At 37.8% G+C, this 23,162-nt stretch overlaps 1 protein-coding gene across 1 annotated transcript in view; it reads right to left on the reverse strand.

Moving 5' to 3' along the window:
- Window positions 1-1,887: 1,887 nt before the first annotated feature.
- Window positions 1,888-23,162, reverse strand: part of LOC149215968 (uncharacterized) — a 54,061-nt gene continuing 32,786 nt past the window's right edge. Inside the window, exons 15-16 of the mRNA XM_089389782.1 lie at window positions 2,181-2,291; window positions 1,888-2,051 (exon numbers count right to left, since the gene is read on the reverse strand). Coding sequence (XP_089245908.1) covers window positions 1,888-2,051; window positions 2,181-2,291 — 275 coding nt within the window. The remainder of the gene's footprint in view (window positions 2,052-2,180; window positions 2,292-23,162) is intronic.

Consider the following 23,162-nt stretch of genomic DNA (forward strand, 5'->3'; position numbering starts at 1 on the left):
GAAGTTCCATGGAGACACTAGCATTTGAGACGAGTGCAACCTTTTCCGCCTTAAGAGAAACTAGCCTATAGTCCACATGCACTTATGGGTGATTCCTGGTTTCCTCCACTACTAAGAGATAGGGGGAAATAGAAGTTATAGATGTAATTCTTCCATTACTTCTTCTCGCCCATTCCAAAAAGTTTATGACAGAAGTCCCCTTTCAAGCCAACAGACCGGTTATAATAGAGGTAGGTGTAATATAAGTTGAAGTTCCATGGAGACACTAGCATTTGAGACGAGTGCAGCCTTTTCCGCCTTAAGAGAAACTAGCCTGTAGTCCACATGCACTTATGGGTGATTCCCTGTTTCTTCCACTACTAAGAGATAGGGGGAAATAGAAGTTATAGATGTAATTCTTCCATTATATGCAATGGGCATATGGAAACATACTAATTGTAGTTAGTAGGAGAACGACATGACATGATATATTTTACCTTTACTTTTATTTATATTTTTCAAGTTTATTAATTTTATTTTTATGTTTCAAGTTTATCGATGAATGAATAGGTCATGGGATGAATATGTTTCAACTAGATGCTAGTTTTCCTAAAGCACCCAAATTCAAATTCAAGTAGTTTTATCTGTCCTTGTTGGTACTTTCTGCAAGCTCAAAACTTTAATAGATGTTGCAACATCTCCTGAGTTGGCACAATAGGCTTATGGATGACCTTTTCCAATTGTGGCTCTAAGGGATTGTTCTTCGGAGTGGTTATTTATATTAACCTTTTCACATAATCATTAATTTGTTGAATTGGCAACTGTCTTGAATAGTCTTCACTCTTTCGTGTCTTTTTGGTTGTGTATTCTTTTCACCTCTAGTTGTCGATGTGCATTGAACACACATCTATGGAATTTAAAGACTTTAGATCTCTAGATTGGCTTTGAGCTACATGGTATGGTTGCATCTTCCAGCATTCTTTTTGCAAGATGAGGGCTTATTTTTGTCGCTCTTTTAGGCAAGCATGCTCATTCCTTTCAAGAAAGAGTGTCACTTATAGATTGCATCTATATCCAATTAGTGAATGTGTCAGAATGTCTTCCTCGCCCATTTATTGCACCACAAGTACCATAGAGGTGGTCTTTCGCTTCTACTCGCGAGGGCTGCCTTCTACAATTCACCAGGGCTACCTTCTACAATTCAACACATGTTAGAATGTCTTCTTCAAATTTCTATGATGAAATGCATATGGTTACTTAAGGTGGCATGTAGATTTTGGACTGTGATTTTTCAAGGCTGCTTTCTATGATCCAGTAGATATGCCAGAATTTCTTTCTCGCCCCTCCTGTGATGAAATGGATAAGGTGGCTTGCAGGCTTTATATTTTATTTTGAAGCTAGTTGTGGCTTCGACCTCGACCTGATCGTGTTCATCGTGGCCTTTTATACTGTGATTTTCCCATGCTTTCAGGCTAACCAGATTCATTAGACTATCATAGCTCCTGGAGTGCATGCTACTTGGCCTTTGGCTTCGATCATGACCATTAGGAGTGGCTACATTATGCGCGTGTTATTTTCCTAAATTAAGATCAAAGATCTGTATGTTTACAGAATCTCAGAATCTCATGATTGTAGCAAAGCCATAGAATTATTAGTGTATTAGACTTGGAAATGGTAATTGTCTGCTGAAGTATGTTTTTTAGTGAAATTTATATGCTTGTAAATTGGTTCTAAGGATACACAAGATAGAGAAACAAGCAATGGCTTGCGAACGAAGAGAAAGATGCCCATGTCTACATCTGAGGCAACACAAAAACCATATAATGATTAGTCGTTGAAGCTGCTTGTTGAATATTGTGTCTAGTGGTATATTCTTATGAGCTGAGATTTGTCAGCTTGTGAAGGATTTCAAGGAGTCAGTTTTGGAACAGAGAAACAGGGGCCTAAAGCTTCTTTATAGATGTTTGCCAAACTAATGGGCAGGCGGTTGTACCGCAAGCCCTTAAAGCCTGAGAGCAATGGAACGAATGTAACAGCACCACCACTAGTGAAAGCAGTGGATGTGCGTTCATCTGCGTCCATAGATCAAGCAGTTGCACCTATGAAAAATGGATTGAAATGTTTGAATGATGATGCCATATAGCCATCACTTGGCGGACCAAAGTTGCTAGAGGCCATAAATCATGACCCGGGGAACAAACCTTTTGTCGTGGCACTGAACTCTATAGTTGCCCCATTGACATCTCCAATCAAAGAGAATGATGTGACTAATGCTGAATCTGAACATTCTTCCAATGGTAGTCTAAGCCCCACTGCAAATTTGCCATTGTTAAGAGATGTTCCTTATTTTGAAGACAGGATCTCTTGAATAAAAAATTGAATATTTGTTGTCTCCAATATGATTTCTCAAACCCTAAAGAAAATATTGCAGAGATCTCTAAAGATAGAAATCTCTCTCAATCTCTACATCTCTAGATCAATATATAGAACTAAGTAGGTATCCATGGTGAGTCCAGTAAACAGAATAGGTCATGCGCATGGGAGGATGGCCTGTAGGCTCTTTCACCACCTTCTCCCTCTTTGCTCAATGAAACATTATTCTAGCAATCATGCCGACGGATTTAACGACTGTCACTCTGGCTGCTTTCTCTACCACTATCACTCTGGCTGCTTTCTCTACTTTGCATTTCAACTACATTCGTTGCTTTGAGGATACTCTACACAAACATACTTTTACGACCTACATATTGTTCTAAGTCAGTGCTATGGCTGATTTTTGTGTAGGTCACTACTTTGATTCCCATGGAACTAAGTCACATGAAACTAAGAATATTACACAAAATACATGAATTTAAACGCTAACTATCTGTTGGTCATTGGTCTTAAAGCCCAACTGTCTGTTAGCCGTAGATTGTATTACACAGAATACATGGATTTAAAATTTGATTTTTTGTTGGTCTCATATAGAACTAAGTAGGTATCCATGGTGATTCCAGTAAACAGAATAGGTCATGGGCATGGGAGGATGGCCTGTAGGCTCTTTCACCACCTTCTCCCTCTTTGCTCAATTGAACATTATTCTACCAATCATGCCGACGAATTTAACTACTATCACTCTGGCTGCTTTCTCTACTACTATAACTCTGGCTGCTTTCTCTACTTTGCATTTCAACTACATTCGTTGCTTTGAGGATACTCTACACAAACATACTTTTACGACCTACATATTGTTCTAAGTCAGTGCTATGGCTGATTTTTGTGCAGGTCACTGCTTTGATTCCAATGGAACTAAGTCACAGGACACTAAGAATATTACACAAAATACATGAATTTAAAAGTTGACTATCTGTTGGTCATTGGTCTTAAAGCCCAACTGTCTGTTTGCCTTAGATTGTATTACACATAATACATGGATTTAAAATTTGAGTGTTTGTTGGTCTCATATAGAACTAAGTAGGTATCCATGGTGAGTCCAGTGAACATAATAGGTCATGGGCATGGGAGGATGGCCTTTCGGCTCTTTCACCACCTTCTCCCTCTTTTCTCAATTGAACATTATTCTACCAATCATGCCTACAGATTTAACTACTATCACTCTGGCTGCTTTCTCTACTTTGCATTTCAACTACATTCGTTGCTTTGAGGATACTCTACACAAACATACTTTTACGACCTACATATTGTTCTAAGTCAGTGCTATGGCTGATTTTTGTGCAGGGCACTGTTTTGATTCCCATGGAACTAAGTCACATGACACTAAGAATATTACACAAAATACATGAATTTAAAAGTTGACTATCTGTTGGTCATTGGTCTTAAAGCCCAACTGTATGTTATCCTTAGATTGTATTACACAGAATACATGGATTTAAAATTTGATTGTTTGTTGGTCTTAGATTGTATTTGGCTCTCCTTCCTCATAGAGATGCATTTTCTTAAAGCTCCCGCATGGCAGGGACTTGCTGCGATGCAGCCCTTCTTAAACTTGTATCCACAAAAACCATGAATAAATCAGGTTGACAAGTCAACCTTTACCTAGGTTCCAACTCAGAAATTGAAACATTCACGTTGGATGCTAGCAGAGTGTGCGATCAAGAAGATGCAGATGTATGTGACGATCCATGATGTGAAGAACCAGGATTGTTGGAAGCAGCTATAGAACTCACAAAAGCAGGTTTCGTAGGATCTGGTAACATTATAGTCCCCGTTGAAAGCATTTCACTATAGATGTTGATGAACAAAGTAATGGGTCATCTTATGTACATAGCAATGCAACATGGATGCATCTCAATACTTCTCTCTAATCACCGCAGGTTTCATTTATTACTGGATCAACAATGGCGTCAATATTTCCTCTTGTATATAATCCCCATGTCTACATAATCACAACATATCGTGAAATTGAGAAAAAATATACAGGACGAGTAAGATCTACCATTAGTTTATGATGAATTGTAGAAAGTAATGCACGAACAACACTACAGTCATGTCAAAACAGATCAGGATCGCATAACTTGGATAAATGATCTATCAAGCAACAAAATAACATGGTCCGAATAACGTGGATGCTGCAAATTGGAAATTTAATGGAAACGTTATCTTACCCATTATAAAAGGATCTGCATTTCAGGTGGTAAATTAAAATCCATGTTCCTTTTTCCACTGATAAGTTCCAAAAGAAGAATCCCAAAACTATATACATCAACTTTATCAGACAGTTGCCCATGCATGGCATACTCTGGTGCCATATACCCTCTGCAAATAACAATTTCACTTTATAAATACGTCTGTCAATATTTAAAGAAAAAGAAGACGAGTAGTGCATTGTCATTAATATCAATCATTCTCCGTGTATTTCAATTTCTTTTCTTGGTTCGTGTATTTTAATTCTATTCTTGGTTAGGTTTTTTTGATTGAGAATATTTTCTAGTTAATTCTATACAAAATTCAATATGAATATTTCACAATGACAAGTTTGAATTATGTAGTTTGTATAATTTGAGTATTAAAAATGTTTTTTTTATGGGTGGTTTACGGGGTGGTCGCTACATCCACAGAAAATTTGGGCAGAAAAATCCCGAAAAGCTCGGAAGATCAACCCTGAAGGGAATCTTTTAAAGCCCGTCAGCCAAACTAGCGGGGCCTAATCCCAACGCTGTCAAGGAGAATTGACCCCGTGACCTCCTGATCGGCGAGGTACTTAACAACGGCGATTTGACTAGTTGAGCTAACCCTTGGGGCTAGTGCTACAAATGTTATTAATGTTAGAAATTGTAATTACTCCCGCATGTCGAGTTAGCTAAAATTAGAGAGTTAGTTAAATGAACGTTGATTCAAGTTGAGTAATGGATGAGTGCAGTCCATATTTGAGTGCTGAGTCAAGTCGAGTTAAGTGATAGACAACTTTTAGTGTGTGGTTGCATGTCAAGATAAGTAGATAGTTGGAAAAGGATAAATACCCTTCACCAGGTTCATTGTAAGAATCATGTTTTGTGTGATCAATAGAAAAGCCGCAACTCATGTTTTTTGTGTATGAAATTTGTGTTTTGTCTCCTTTACATTTCCAACAAATTGGTTTCAAAGCGAAGTTAAGCCAAAGGTTTCAAAACCCGAATATTGGAAATGTGCAGCCGCAGTCTGCAAAGAAAATTAATTGTTTATTATCTGTTGGGGGAATTGTGAGCCGCTGCAGCTGCTGTCAACCACCATCGCAAGTGTGGTAGAGGTGAGAGCCACCAGGGTCCTCTGCCACCATCATGAATCCTACCGTCGTTGAAGTCGACAAAGGTGTCATAGCCACCTTCGTTAGCAACCGCTGGAGTGGCGATCCACAAGTTGATTTGTAGAATCGTAGCGTAAGGGTCCAAGCGTAACTGAATAAGCCACCGAAGAAGGTTTGAAAATTAAAATCATACATAAATTATTATTTTTGAAAATTCAAAAGGTTTTTAAAGTTCCTTGACATAGTGTGTTTGGAAAGTTAAAAGGTTTGAAAAGGTAAAATTTAAAGGAAAGATTTATAAAAAGTTTTTTTATCATAAAAGTTTGAAACAATATTCGAAGGTTTTGGAATCAGTATTTTTATTAAAAAAGCCACCCATGTATTTTTTTTAAATGCTTCCACAATGATTTGAAGAAAAGGTTTAAACACCCATGTAATTTTTTAAAACGTTTCCACAATGATTTGAAGAAAAGGGTTTTATTCGAGGTTGAAGGTTATTAGAAAGTCACGATTAAAAAGTTCGAGCATATACTTTATTCCAAAGGTTGGAGATTCTTTTAGAAGATTTTAAAGTGATTTTTATTGAAAAATAATTTAGGGTTTTGCAAAGTGTTATCACTTAGATTGACCTCACACTGAAGGAAGGCAATTCTAGGGTAACCACAAACCACGCTTAATCTAGTAGCTAGTCCTACTAGATTCGGAGAGAGCTCTCTCCTTATGGATCTGAGTCAAGATGACTGGATGAAGAACAAGATTTTATGCTAGGTATAGTAGCTCAAGCGTTTTGATTGAATTTGTTGGTGTTTTTGCTAGATCAGGAGGAGCTAGGCAATTTGGGTCTGGGAAACTAAGTCAAAATTGCGGTGGATTCTATGGGGCAAGGTAGGTATGATCTTCAGCACCTTAAATCTTGATGGGGTGAAAGGATAGACTGGTGAGGAGCTAAGAAGGACCTGTGCAAGTCAAGAATCCTTCCTAAACAGAAGAAAACATGAAATATTGGTGTTTTCCCAAGGCAGAGCATTAAAACCTAATGTATTCCACCTATCTGACTTGAAAACAACCAATCAGAAGTAATTATATGAAAGATGCATACATTAATAACATGAGAACATATTAACAGAAGAAGAAACACATGTTGAAGGCCATACCACATGTATCCCATAAAAATAGTTGCAACATTATTAGTTCCCTGCCACAACTGCTACAAAATGATAAGTGTTCAGTACATGAGTATCCAGCTGAATCCAACCCCCCCAAATGACCAAGAAAACACGTAATATAGACATCTAAACTACTCATCCTGACATTCAGGGGTCGAATCAATGAGAAGAGGGGTTGTTTCAACCATTTCCCAACAAAGAACTGGAATATAGGCAGTCAAACAACTTGCCTCTAAAAGAGGGGAAACTGATTCATTTGCCCCAAAACCACCTCTAACTAATGAATCTACCCTCTAACATTTTTTTACCATTACATTTACATGCCATGTCATCAATTACATAAGTTAAATCATCGATGAGGAGAGAGAAATCAAATTCATAGTCAAAACAGGCGAATTTTGGCTCCGTGAGCAAAATGGCCCTAAGCGCAGTGCCACTGGTCCTAAACGCAGTGCTGCTTTCCACCTTATTTTGGAAGCCTTTCCCTTATCCACATTGAGCTCATGATAGCTCATTGGAAAGGTATTCAAGTCTAGTTTCTGGAACACCTGGAATTTTTGAATTTGGAGGTCATTTGCCCTCTCAAAAGTTGAATTGCCCAATACTTCTACTGTGTGTCCAAAAAAACGCAGAAAGGTCATTTTTGGGTAATTTTTGGACCTTTTGGTGGACCATATCTGCTCCAAAACTTCTGAAAATTTCCAGGGTGTGTGTCCTCATCATTCTGAATTCAAAAATTCCAACCTTTTCTCCATTAGATGCTCTAGGAAAAAGTGCAACACTGTGGTGTTGCACTTCTAGGCAAATTGTCTGTGTTAAGAATTTAAAATTTTCAAAAAGACCAAAACTCCTCAAAATTTGCCCAAATTTGGCATGGAGCACCACAATCAAGTGATTTGGTTGGCCAAGGAGGCTTCAACCAACATTTTGAGTCTATCTTCCTCTTTCTTGTCCTCTAAGGCTCTCTTCAGCCTACCTTTCATCCTCTTAATTCTCATGTTGCAAATTTTGTTATCGGTCATGTAGTGATAGGCCATGTGCCTTATCATTTGGTTATATTTGTTGGCCCTCTGAAATAATAGATGGTGATATTGTGAAAGTTACTCCAGCCAGAGTCACTTCATAGTTTTTCAAGTGAGCCACAAAAAGTCTAGCAAGCTCATGATGAAACTGGACCCTCTCTACTAGTTCAAAAAATTCATAACATCCAACGTGTCTAAAACATGACACTGATAATGGAAAAGCTTGCAATTCTATTAGATTGTTGGGCTCTTCTTTTATGATTTTACCTCCTTTATGAGGCTTTCTCTGCTGCCTATGTCTCTCCATTGAACTATCACTTGTTGTCTCTTCATCATAATCAAAATCACTTCCTCTGTCCATTGAATTAGCTATTTAGTTGCACAAATGTTGACAGTGTAAATGGGACAATGTAAATGGGATGATGGGTATGTTATAGGGTTTGTAAGTGAATGTATGTAGTTATAAACAGAGCATATGCTATGAGAGTGAAGGGAGTTTATATGAAAATGAAAGATAGGTGATGAAAAGTAAATGAGTATGGAGGGAATGATGAATGAAAGGGTTTAGTTATGAAGCTAGATAGTGAAATGAACAGAGTGATTAGGGTTTTAATGGAAGAGGATTAGGGTTCGATAATGAGAATGGAGGAGAGGTCTACAACATGAAGTTTGCAATCTAAACACTGTATAAGAGTAGATACTTACTTGCAAATATGATATTGGAGGTAATTTGGTCAAAAATTTTAAGTTTGGAGTGATGGGATGGATGTCTGCTCTAAGCGTGGTGCCCTTCTCCGTAAGCGCAATGCCTTTTTGCAGACCACATTTGGAGGACTTCCCGGTGTCCAAATTGAGCACGGGACAGCTCGTTGGAAACCTTGTCGAGTCTAATTTCTAGAACATCTTGAATTTTTCAATTTGGAGTTCATTTTTTCTCTCAAGAGTCAAATCTCCCAAGACAGTTCAAAACGTACAGAATAAGGCTGGCAAAATGCAGAGTGTTGTTTCAGTCAATGTTTGGAGGTCTTCCTAAACTCCAAATGGAGCTCATGATAGCTCATTGAAAATCTCTTTGTGTCTGGTTATTATTTAATGCATCAAGCAAGTCATTTGGTCAACCCGGCTAGGAGAAATCGTGATTTTCCCAAGGTCACTCCAGAAGTGCATTAACTCTCTTATAGCAACTATATAGTTTGAAGAAAAATAGTCCCTTATGTGTGGTGAATGGCTTGTTCCTTGGAATGACTTCTTGACAAATGATGGAGACTTGATGTTTGATGATATGAAATGGCCTCATACCTTCTGATATCTCTCATGCCTCCTCTACTCAGATATCTCTGCTCCCATAGCCAACCCTAGCTCAGTGGGAGAGGAATTTAGGGTTTTAGTGCTTGTTTCTCTTTTGCTTTTGCAGGTGAATTGGTGCTCAAGATGACTTGATTTTTGTAGTGGCAAGTGCTTGGCAACATCACAATATGCTTAGGAGTGGATGGGAACCAATATTACATATGAAAAGATAAAATTACATCATAAATGAAGATAAAAAAAAAAAAATACTCTATTTTCACCTCAAAACAAGTTTCGAGGTGAGAACTACATTTGGATTTCAAAATGATAAATTATGACTTTACCAATCATTATTGGCCTCCTCATGTCCTTGATGATCATTATTGGCATGTAATTATTGGATTTGACCATGGTGGGACCCTAAAACCTAATGAGACCAAACCCTAAGACCTAATGAAATGAATTACAAAGTGAACATGAGCCATGACTGAAATATATGAAAGAGGATCACCAAGTACAGATCATGAGGGAAAATTTTGAAGAAAACCCTACCATCAGTGAATCCATGACCTAATGGAATGCAAACTCATTAGTATGGGACTCCTACTATGAAATGAAAAACAACAGATTTTGGTCAATGATGGCAGTGTGAAGACACTGACACTAACATTGGCTCCAATGGGGATGGTAGCTCCTTGAAGGTGCCAAGAACACCGTAGACCTAGTAGCCTTATCCATTGGGCATGGAGTAAAACCTCAATCTGAAATACGTGACTGAAAATTGACGACTTGACGAAACAAACTAACTCTGAAACTGACTGAACCATGCTCACTTCTGTGAGCTTATTAATCACGCCCTACTCTAAGTGATCCATTCCTCACCTAATCAAGTGAAATGAAACAACCAATGCAACCAAGTAAGCATTCTGGTTGTTGTTTTGATTCTCCGCAAGTGCTTGTTTATGAACAACAAGAGAGAACTACTGAAAGCCAACTCCCATGAAACTTGTAAACAGATCCAAATTTTCCCAGATTGAATAATATGGATTCTCTATCTGACTCCAAAAATACTGCATAAGGATTTTGAAATTCATGTGCACTTGGACTTAGCTCATCCAATGGATTACTTTTCTTCTCCTCATACCATGAATGCAAACTTTCATCTGAGCTTTGTGACAAAACTCCTGCTGAAAATGACAAAGAAACTAGTTTCCGAATCAAGTTTGTATCAATACTTTTTTCAAGCTCACAGTTGGCTAATGAAGAAGGACTTTGATTGTAGACATCATCCAACACATTAGCTATTTGATCGTGAAAAACTTGAAAGGACTGTTGCAACCCATTTTCTATTGGTTCTAATGAGATTGCATGATTTTTTATAGGCTACTCATTTGAAGATATACTATGCAAATTTCCCTTCAAAAACTGAAATGATTCAAAACAGAATGGTATGGAATCATCTTGCATCATTTGATCATATGTTCCAGCTTCCAAGTCTTCATCTACAACTTGACAATCAATGGCATTCGGGGGCTACAAATCTATATATGAGAAGTCTTGAACAAGGATTTCATTTCCCTCAAGATGGTCCAGATGAAAACTTGTTGACAGTTGATTTCTGATTGCATGAAAGTTGTCTCTGATGAACTGAAACGAAGAAAAACAAAAAGGAAAAGATCCTTCACTTACTTCAACAGTTGAGCTGCTGAAAGTGAACTTCCTCCTTCCACAAACCAGCTGCTGATTTTTCTGCAAGACAAGATTTTGTTTGGACAACATAATCATCATCATACTGATCAAACTTAGGGAAATCATCAGTATAAAACACATCATCAAGCATACATGTCATATCAATAGATCTCTCTTCTCCAAGATGATCTATAAAATAATCATTATCAAAGCTATGAAAACTGGGATAAGAAAGAAAATGTTTTGTATCAGCCACTTGTTTTTCTTCAATCAACGAGCCATGGTCTTGAACATCATACTCATTCCTTGTGGTGATATTTTGCATCATCTCTTCCACGGCACTTACCAAAATGTAGAGCTTTACCTCTAAAGACGTTGATTCCTCTGGATCTATGTTCTTCATCTTTTCTTCCTTCAAATTTGCCCTTCTAATCGGCATATTAGCCTCTACATCTACTACACTGTTTTGCATCTCTTCAAGTGTTGCAAGTTTCCTTTCCCTCAACTGAAACTCCATTTCCGAATCCAAATCTTTTGGGTAGTGTAAGAGAGTGGATCCAGGAGGAGGTCTTATATTAACCGACATCGAAAAATAGACTTGGTCAAACCTGGTGAAAATTGTTGCACTGTCTCCCGTGGCAATCTTTTCAGTTGGTTATATTATTCAAGAATCAAGAAATGGTTATGTCTGACCACCTACATGTCAAGAAAAACTTTGAAAAACTGCTTGAAATCTGAGATGCTCGTATCAAGCAGGGTTTTGAACCAACTCTTGACTTTGCTTTGCAAAGAAAGAGCAAAAAGCCTAACACTGACATCTTTTTCATCAACTTCATAAAGGTCAAGAAAAGACTCAAAATTCAGTACATGTCTCTCAGCAGTGATGTTGTCACATTCACCATCAAGTCTTGATAGATATAGGTAATGATTTTTAGGAGAAGCATGGGATATAGGAGGTAAAATCAGAGGCTTGTATCTATCTGGAGTTTTACAAGGTATAGGAATATGTACAAGAGGTGTAGAATTAGTCTTGGTCTCTTGAGGCTCATTAGTTTGAAGACGGTCATCATAAGATTCAAAAGAATGGTCTTGATCAAGATCAAAGGCATGCGAACATTTTATATTCACAATTTTCAAAGGGAAAGAATCAAATGCAGGTCTAGGATCTTTTCTCGAATAGAGTTTACTTTGTAAAGCCTTCTTGACATTCTCGGGAAAATGGAAGAAACAATTTATAACAAAGAACATAATGTCTTGGATGAAATTCCAACTTGAATGCCCGATCTTTCCATATTGTCCTTTCATGTTTTAGCTGGTCAGGTTCATCCTCCAATGGAGTCCTTGGATCTGATATCGAAACTGATTTAGAGTCGCCAGGTGAATGATTTCAGCCTTTCGGTGTCTGATCGTTGTCCACCATCAACAATCAGATCTAAACTTGATACATTTTGCTGAGGAACATAAAACTACATTCCCCAGTATGGTCGCCACTATGTTATCACCTAGATTGACCTCAGGCTGAAGGGAGGAAATTCTAGGGTAACCACAAACCACGCTTAACCTAGTAGCTAGCCCTACTAGGTCAGAAGAGGGCTCTCTCCTTATGGATCTTAGTCAATATGACTGGATCAGGAATAAGATTTTATGCTAGGTATAGTAGCTCAAGGGTTTTGATTGAATTTGTTGGTGTTTTTGCTAGATCAGGAGGAGCTGGGCAATTTGGGTCTGGGAAACTAAGTCAAAATTGCATGGGATTCTATGGGGCAAGGTAGGTATGATATTCAGCACCTTAAAGCTTGATGGGGTGAAAGGCTAGACTGATGAGGAGCTAAGAAAGGCCTAAGAAAGTCAAGAATCCTTCATAAACAAAAGAAAACTTGAAATACTGGTGTTTTCCCAAGGCAGAGCATTAAAACCTAATGTATTCCACCTATCTGACTTGAAAACAACCAATCATAAGTAATTATATGAAAGATGCATACATTAATAACATGAGAACATATTAACAGAATAAGAAACACATGCTAAAAGCCATACCACAGGTATCCCATAAAAATAGTTGCAACTTTATTAGTTTCCTGCCACAACTGCTACAAAATGATAAGTGTTCAGTACATGAGCATCCAGCTGAATCCAACCCCCCCAAATGACCAAGAAAACACATAATATAGACATCTAAACTACTCATCTTGACCATCAGGGGTCGAATCCATGAGAAGAGGGGTTGTTTCAACCATTTCCCAACAAAGAACTAGAATATAGGTAGTTAAACAACTTGCCTCTAAAAGAGGGGAAACTGATTCATTTGCCTCAAAACCACCTCTAACTAATGAATCTACCCTCTAACATTGTTTTATCATTACATTTACATGCCATGTCATCAATAACATCAGTGAAATCATCAATGAGGAGAGATAAATCGAATTCATAGTCAAAATAGGTGAATTTTGGCTTCCTGAGCAAAATGGCCCCAAGCGCAGTGCCACTGGTCCTAAGCGTAGCGCCGCTTTCCACCTAATTTTGGAAGCCTCCCCCTTAGCCAAATTGAGCTCAAGATAGATCATTGGAAAGGTCTTCAAGTCTAGTTTCTAGAACACCTAAATTTTTTGAATTTGGAGGTCATTTGCCCCCTCACAACTTAAATATCCCAAGATTGCTTTTGTGTGTCCAAAAAGAGGTAGAAAGGTCATTTTTGGGTAGTTTTTGGACCTTTTGGTGGAGAAAATCTGCTCCAAAACTTTTGAAAGTTTCTAGGGTGCATATCCTCGTCATTTTGAATCCAAAAATGCCAACCTTTTCTCCATTGGATGCTCCAGGAAAAAAGGCATCGCCGATGGTGCTGCGCTTCTGAGAAAATTTTCTGTGTTAAGAATTTCAAAATTTCAAAAAGACGAACTCCTCAAAATTTTCCCAAATTTGGCATGGAGCACCACCATCAAGTGCTTTGGTTGGCCAAGGAGGCTTCAGCCAACATTTTGAGTCTATCTTCCTCTTTCTTGTCCTCTAAGTCTCTCTTCAACCTACCTTTCATCCTCTTAATTCTCATGTTGCAAATTTTGTTCCGGGTCCTGTAGTGATAGGCCATGTCCCTTATCATTTGGTTATCTCTGTTGGCCCTCTGAAATAATAGATGGTGATATTGTGAAAGTTACTCCAGCCAGAGTCACTTCATAGTTTTGCAAGTGAGCCACAAAAAGTCTAGCAAGCTCATGATGAAACTGGACCCTCTCTACTAGTTCACAAAATTCATAATATCCAACGTGTCTAAAACTTGACACTGCTAATGGACAAGCTTGCAATTCTCTTAGATTGTTGGGCTCTTCTTTTATGATTTTACCTCCTCTATGAGGATTTCTCTGTTGCCTATGTCTCTCCTCTGAACTATCACTTGTTGTCTCCTCATCATAATCAAAATGACTTCCTCTGTCCATTGAATTAGCTATTTAGTTGCATAAATGTTGACAGTGTAAATGGGACAATGTAAATGGGATGATGGATATTTTCTAGGGTTTGTAAGTGAATGTATGTAGTTATAAACACAACATAGGCAATGAGAGTGAAGGGAGGGTTTGTGAAAATGAAAGATAGGTGATGAAAAGTAAATGAGTATGGAGGGAATGATGAATGAAAGGGTTTAGTTATAAAGCTAGACAATGAAACAAACAGAGTGATTAGGGTTTTAATGGAAGAGGATTAGGGTTTGATAATGAGAATGGAGGAGAGGTCTACAACATGAATTTTGCAATCTAAACACTGTATAAGAGCAGATACTTACTTGCAAAAATGAGATTGGAGGTAATTTGGGCAAAAATTTGAAGTTTGGAGTGATGGGATGGCTATCTACTCTAAGTGCAGTGCCCTTCTCCCTCAGTGAAACACATTTTTGAAGACCACTTTTGGAGGCCTTCCCAATGTCCAAATTGAGCGTGGGATAGCTCGTTGGAAATCTTGTCAAGTCTAATTTCCAGAACATCTTGAATTTTTTAATTTGGAGTTCATTTTCCTTATCAAAAGTTCAATCTCTCAAGACTGGTCAAAATGTGTAGAATGAGGATGCCAAAATGCAGAGTGTTGTTTTAGTTGATGTTTGGAGGTCTTCCTAAACTCAAAATTGAGCTTATGATAGCTCATTGAAAATCTCTTTGTGTCTATTTATCATTTGAATCATCAAGAAAGTCATTTGGTTAACTCAGCTAGGAGAAATCGTGATTTTCCCAAGGTCACTCCAGAAGTGCATCAACTCTCTTGTAGCAACTGTATTTTTGAAATTTCTCTAAAACCATGACACCTGTGTACAAACTGAAGGAGGTTTTATTCTTGGTTCTATGATGGACAAAAACCTCTCTCACTTTTGTCAAATTCATCTTTTCTTGCTCAGAAACATAGTTTGAAGAAAAATCATCCCTTATGTGTGGTGAATGGCTTGTTCCTTGGAATGACTTCTTGACAAATGATGGAGACCTGATGTTTGATGATATGAAATGGCCTCATACCTTTTGATATCTCTCATTCCTCCTCTGCTCAGATATCTATGCTCCCATAGCCAACCCTAGCTCAGTGGGAGAGGAATTTAGGGTTTTAGTGCTTGTTTCTCGTTTGCTTTTGCAGTTAAATTGGTGCTCAAGATGACTTGATTTTTGCAGTGGAAGGTTCTTGGCAACATCACAAGATGCTTAAGAGCAACTGGGAACCAATATTACATATGAAAAGATAAAATTACATCATAAATGAAGATAAAAACAAAATACTCTGTATTCACCTCAAAACAAGTTTTGAGGTGAGAACTACATTCGGCTTTCAAAATGATAAATTATGGCTTTACCAATCATTATTGGCCTCCTCATGTCTTTTTTGATCATTACTGGCATGTAATTATTGGATTTGACCATGGTGGGACCCTAAAACCTAATGAGACCAAACCCTAAGACCTAATGAAATGAATTGCAAAGTGAACATGAGCCATGACTGAAATATATGAAAGAGGATCAACAAGTACAGATCATGAGGGAAAATTTTGAAGAAAACCCTACCATCAGTGAATCCATGACCTAATGGAATGCAAACTCATCAGTATGGGGCTCCTACTATGAAATGCAAAAGAGCAAATTTTGATCACTAATGGCAGTGTGAAGACACTAACACTAACAGAAAGTATGTTCATCTACAAAATTATTTGGTTTTTTGTCAAACATGACAGTGTTTTGGGTGAAGATTGTGCCTTACGGTGGTGCATATTGAAATCATATTTTTTTCGAGGGTGATATGGAAGACAGCCTAATGCAATAAGAAAAGTAGCTATAAGAAAATGAATGACAACACTCATGGATTGTAAAGGGCGACTGAAGCATATTAAGAAAAGAAATCGAAAAAAAGAGGCAAAGGTCATTGCCATGGTTAGAGAGGTTCAGGGCATAGCCGATGAACTAAGAAGTCTAGCAGAAGATGAAGAAGATATCGAGGGTGATTGGTGTAACTTTGATTTTCTACCACCTCCTATGTTTACAGGTGAATATTTGATCATTGGGTTATCAAGATGTTAACTTTTCTTTGAGCTGGAGAGTTAATTGAGTACGAATCTAATAACCCATATGATGAAGTATGTTATGTTTTAGAATTGAATTTTATAAAACTAGCATTGGATGAGAAGTGTTGGTGCAGGGTAGCAAAAGCTACAACTTCCAAGGAAGCATGGAAATTCATGGAAGCAGATTTTGGTGCAAGGGGGAGTGACATGCAACATCGCATTATGTCACAAGCAAAGAAGCCAGCCGCAGAATTGAGAGTAGATGAGCAAGACTTTGAGAGGAAAATAGAGCTTGGAGAATCCCACTTAAAAGTGGATGATGGTTGTCAAAACCATAAAACTGAAACCCATTATGCAAGCATGCATATGGTTGAAGAAGATGCAACAAAGATTGCAGAGAGAGAAGCAGGAGCCTCTATGTGTGAAACAAAGCAAGAGAAAATAAATGCTCAAGGAATCCACTGTAATGTGGATGATATAGATGATGATGAATCCTACTGTGATGAAACACATGTGGATGATGACTGCAAAGTGATATGTGAATTGGTGAATCCAACAAGAGTTGATGGATTTGGTGAAGTTGAAATTGTCAATAAAATTGACAATGAGCACATGCATGCTCGGATATCCCACCGTAGTGTGAATGAACATTATGTTGATGTTATGTGTGGTTTCTTTTTCAAAACAAAAATTGATTGTGGCAATATGGTAGGTGCAATGTTTGATGAAACATTGAAGGTCGAAGCTACCACTATAGCAGCAATATATGAAGTAATTGGAACTTTTCATGAAGTAGTATGTCATCTAACAACTGTTGATGATCAAGAACAGGATAAAGTGATTGAAGAGTTTTTTATGAGAATATCCACTGACATTGTAACAGTGGAAGACAACCTCCATGCAGTTGAAAAGAAGGCAGATGTAGAGAAGGAAGCTCTCACTGAAGAGAATCATTTTAGAGATGCTTTTAACATTGTTTTTGAATATGCAAGTGTTCAAAATAACATGGGAGCACAAGTTGAAATCAAGGATGTTAATAAATTTGATGCAGATTTGAACGTCATTGAATAATGGATTCAGAAACCAATAGAACAAATTGATGCGAGTTTTAAAGAAGCAGCTGGAATAAAAGAATTGAATGAAATGGTGAATATTGATCTTGAGTGTGCAGATTACAGGAAAGAAACAACAGTACTTGATGATGAAAGTGAAAAGAATGATATGAAAGACAAAGATGAATGCATTGAAACCATTTTTGTAGATGCAATATTATGGCAACAGTCCATAGTTGAACGAATATTTGAAGAGGAAGGTGTAGAAGACATGATCCAATTGTTTTTTAGAACAAGTCAAAGAAAAATTGCAATAGCAGCAAATGAATAAAGCCTACAGCAAGAAAGTTCAACAGAGAATGAAGCAATTTCGAGGATATAGAACCTCGAAGCAAAGAAAAAGAAAATGCAAAATTGTAAAATTCTTGAGTCATTGCAAGCCTAGTTGAGACATAGACCAACATGCATGTTTATGTGATAGTTAAGTCATGTTGAGTCAAACAGACATAGTTAAGGGGGAGTGTTAGAAATCGTAATTACTCCCGCATGTGGAGTTAGCTAAAATTAGAGAGTCAGCTAACTGAGCGTTGATTCAAGTCAAGTAATGGATGAGTGCACTCAATATTTGAGTGTTGAGTTGAGTCAAGTTAAGTGATAGACAACTTTTAGTGTGTGGTTGCATGTCAAGACAAGTAGCTAGTTGGGTAAGAATCATGTTTTGTGTGATCAATAAAAGAGCTGCCGCTGTGTTTTTTGTGTATGAAATTTGTGTTTTGTCTCCTCTAGCTTTCCAACAATTAAGGTGTTGAATCTAATTCTTTTACCCAAAATTCTTTTTTGAATATATTTTTTTAACAATTTTTTATTTTATAAAAATACCAAATACATCAAAATTAGATCACCAAACTCCAACTAAAATTTAAAAGAATCCAAAAATACCAAATACTAAAAAGTTAATATTACGGAAAATTAGATCACCAAACTCCAACTAAAATTTAAAAGAATCCAAGAATACCGAAAATAGTTAGAAAGCCTTTCTTCACCAAAATTATCATCCTAAAAAGTAATTAATGTAACCGAGTGATGCATGGTTCTAAGTTTCACAATCTTAAAATACCGAAAATAGTTAAAAGGCCTTTCTTAAACCAAAATTATCATCCTAAAAAGTAATTAATGTAACGGATGATGCATGGTTCGAGGTTTGTCCAACAAAACGTTGCTTGCTTTAATACCCCGATGGATAATCCGGACATGAGAATCCTCGTGCAAGTAAAGAAGCCATACCCCGAGCTCCGAGTCTTCCATTATTATTTTTGAACAATTCATCCATTCTTGTTGACAGACATGTCTTGCCAGCACTGAGCCAGACCGTAGATCGGGCGCAACTGGCTGGAGCCTGCAGTTGAACCTTAAGCATATCGATTCGTTGTTGTTCCAGCTGTAATATCGGATGACAAATTAAACAAGAGCTGCCGAGCAGCGTCGGCATAGGCAATGGGGTCTGGGGAAGCGATAACGTTATTGAAATTATTGTATCCAGTATCGTCCATATGTCCAATGAAGTTATAGTTTCCATTATAACGTAAGAAGCAGAACATGGCCCAAACACTACAACCAACGAAATTCCCACAATATTGTAGAGCATCGATCTTTGCTTGACGCGAACAATATTGTAGAGCATCGATCTTTATTTAAACGATGAAGATGAAGATGATGCAGTGGCTGCAGATGTTGTTGGGTATTTTTCAATGGGAAAATACCAAAACCAAAACAATAAAACACAACAGAGGAGTGCTCTGTTTCTCTGCCTCAGGATCTTTATGCACAGAGAAGCTTTTAGAAAAAAATTATCTCAGAACAAACCAATACACAGCCATAAAAATATTTCTATTGATTAAAATATAAAGCCTGAAACAACATTCATCCTCTTTGCTGAGAGGGATTCACCAAAATTACTTTTACCCATCAAAACTCTGTTTTCACCTGAGAAATTGCTGTGCTGGGTTTACTGCAGTAAAACCCATTTTTACATTTGCTGGTGTAAAACTATTTTTACACATACTGCTGTAAAAATATTTTACACATACAGTAATCTTTACATTACATTCACAATCTCAAAAATACCTGAGCGCTCTTTTTATTTGCATTTCAATGCAAATCCAACCTATAAAAAAAAACTTACTCAAAACACATGCGCTCCACTTCGTTTCTTTTCTTCATGCACTACTGTGCAAAACCACACATGGTTTTTCGCTTTTACTGCACCTTCGTTTTACAATGCTCCACCATTTCCTTTATGCACTGCTGTGCAAAACCACACATGGTTTTTCCCTACACAAAATTACATCACCTGGTTCTATCTTTTTACACACTGCTGTGTGTTATCATTCACATTTTAATTTCATGTGCAATTCACTCATTTACAAAAATGAGCACTCACTAGAAACATATACCAAAAAAAATTAAAGATAGGGCGATGACTTGCCCATACCATTCTTTAAATTTGCCCATACTCCCGCTGAAATAAAATTAAAAACTTCACCAAAACTTACCAACCCACAGTAAATTGCATTTACTGTTTTACTGACATTTACTGGCGGTAAAGGAACTTTTACTTCACGTCAAATTTATTTGCTGCTGACCTGTACTTTAACCATTGACTTTATTTGCATCGCATCGCAACTTTTCTCATGTCAAAGACCCCGACTCTATGACATTGCCGATAGCGATGTGCCGATGCGATATCGGCGATCGCTTATCGGAAACACAAAAGCTCCTTTATAATTCCTTCACTTCATTTTGCCGATGCGATATCGGCGATCGCAGTTGAAATTATATTTTCAACACTCCCCTTTAATTTCAACTGTCGGGCATTCAATCATACCCAAACACTTCTTCACATGGAGGGATTCACTAACTGCTGTTACAAGAATATCTTCCTCACATAGAGGGGTTCACCAATCTTCCTCGCATAGAGGGATTCACCAACTGCTTCTGCTGCAGTTCATAAACAAACAAAGTTGTCTTCCTCTTAATAGAGGGATTCACCTGAAACTGTGCTTAAGAGCACCTTCCTCATGACAGAGGGATTCACCATGTGACTGTGCTTAAGAGCACCTTCCTCATGACAGAGGGATCTACCAAACTATGCTAGAGAGCATCTTCCTCTGAACAGAGGGATTCACCAATGTAACTGTGCTTAAGAGCACCTTCCTCATTACAGAGGGATTCACTAATGACAATGTGCTTAAAAGCACCTTCCTCTTCAATAGAGGGTTTCACCAAATGACTGCTTCAAATGCAGTTCCAAAACAAACAACCATTGCACTGCTGTGTGTGCAAACTCATTACGATGTTCTTTTATGCTGCTGCATATTCTCTGCTGCACTGTTGTGCCATCTTCTTTACTGTGTCTACCTCACACTGCTGTGTCTACACTTGCACTGCTTCTGCACTTTTCAAAGACAAAATACTCTGTCTTTCTTGGAACAATTACGCTGTCCCAATTTACAAATTTACACTGCTGTGTGTAAACATTTCTTACACTCACTGCTGTTGCATATATTGCATTTCAATTCAATTCATTACATTTACCTTTACTGCTGTAAGGAAAATTTCTTTTGCATGTGCTGTTGTTCAAAACTTCTTGCTGCTGCATTTTTTTTATTTGCATTGCTGTGTGCTTCTCCTTCTTGCCGTCATGCTGCTGTCCATAACTTCCTGCTGCTGCATTTTTTCATATTCACTGCTGTCCATACCCATAACCATGGACTGTCATCCCTGGGTTTTTATTTGCTGTTGCGTTGCCTCTGCAATTTGCACTGTGGCTGCCTTTTGTTTCATCATATTGTTGTGTGCTCATACACTAACTCTTTACTCTCCATTACTTGCACATAGAGAGAAATCATCCTCACGCTGTTTTGCGCTGCATTCTCCACACAACAGAAAATAACACGGGCTGCTGCCTTTTCCTTTTACACCCTTTCATTTTTTTTTGCCACACACATTCTTATACATCCAGTGTGCAGTAAAAGTCTGCTGTCCCTGTTTTTCTTTAGCCATTTCTTTGCATGCTGCATTGCATATGAAGAAAAACATTACATTTTTTACTGCTGTGTGAGAAATTTCATTGCATTCTCAGCCACTGGGCATTTACGCTCTGCTGCGTTTTGCCTTCTCATTTTCTTCTCACTGCTTTGCATTTTCATCCCCACTACAAAACATTTCATCTGCTGTGCATTACACTCATTCTGCTGTGAGTATGTTCTATCACATTACATAGAAGGAAACTACCTTCCATTGCTATGCATTTCAATGCATGTGCACCACAAAAAAAATTTCAAACTGTTGTTTTGTGTTCTATCTTCCCACTGCTGTGAGGGTCTCCATGCTTTGCATTTTTCTATTATCTCGCTGCTGCTCTTTACATTTCAGCGCTGCCATTTTTCTTCTTTATGCATTTCTGTGCATATTGCATAAAAACAAACCAAAAACATTGTTGATTTCATCGCTGCTGCATATTACCTTTCAGAGGGATTAACAAAGATTTCATTTGCAACTGCTGCGCTGCAATACATCCTCCATCAACAAATGACTGTTAATACAGTCCAGCAACAAAAATTACAAGCTCCCCTTTAATGTATGCTTGTCTTCTTTTGGCAGACTCTTCTCAAAACAAATTTAGATCAGCTGCGTTCCTTAAGGGGCTTTCACACTGTATTTCTTTTCTTCTCCATACTTGTGTAACTTTCTTTTTTTGCATGGGTCTAGCTTGTGTAAGATCCCATGTCAAGTTATAGTCACGTGCCATATGCCCAATGTTATGACACTTGAAACATTCAACATTGTTCATGAATAACATTTCATGATTTCTTCTAAAATTGTTTCTCGGAGATTTTCGGAGACCACAACATTTATCTTTATGAAATGCTTTACAGTCTTTTGCCATATGACCAAAGTTTGAGCAAGCATAACAATAACCATAAAATGGACTTTGGTACCTGGGAGATGGAGGTTTCCTTGATGTACTTCTGAAGCCTTGCTGCCTTGAGATCCTTTGATGATCACCATTACCTCTTGCCTTTTTGACATCAGCTACATTTCTTCTTGGAGCTGGTTTTCTTCTTGGAGCAGGATCTCTTTTATTGCAGCCTTCATTTTTCTCCTTGCCTTTGCTGGAACTAGGAGCATCACCATCTCTTTCTGGCTTCTTCACATCTCCTTTGCTTAAAGCATCCTCATCCTTGTTTGAGGGTTCACCTACATATCCAAGTCCTGATTTGTCAAATGGAGATCTGTGATAGTTGAGCATGTCATCTAAAGCTTGAGAGCTCTTCATCATTTTGTTCATTCCTTCAACCTTCTTCCTGAGGAGGACAATCTCTTCTTCTAACTTTTCACATACATCATTTCTCTTTGCTAGTTGTCCCTCAGTTTCTTCCTTGCTACGAGTAGCTTCAGCTGCTACTATTTTGAAGGAGATAATATCTGACTTCATCTTGGAGATTTCTTCATCTTTTGCTTGGCTGCTCTCCATTTTCTTTTCAGCTTCTTGTATCTGCTTCCTGGCTTCTTGTAGTTCGGACTTAAGGGAGGAGACCTCTACCTTGTACTGTCCAATCTCTTCTACAAGCTTGTTCACTCTCTTGTGCCTTTGTTCAAGTTGACTTGTCAAGACATCTTCCTGCTTCTTTGCTCTGTTCAACTGATTTGTCATAGATA

The sequence above is a fragment of the Pinus tabuliformis genome, chromosome 1_1 (genome assembly GCF_031772625.1).
Source record: "Pinus tabuliformis cultivar Carrire ecotype Pingquan chromosome 1_1, CPIR1, whole genome shotgun sequence".
Lineage (NCBI taxonomy): Eukaryota > Viridiplantae > Streptophyta > Pinopsida > Pinales > Pinaceae > Pinus > Pinus tabuliformis.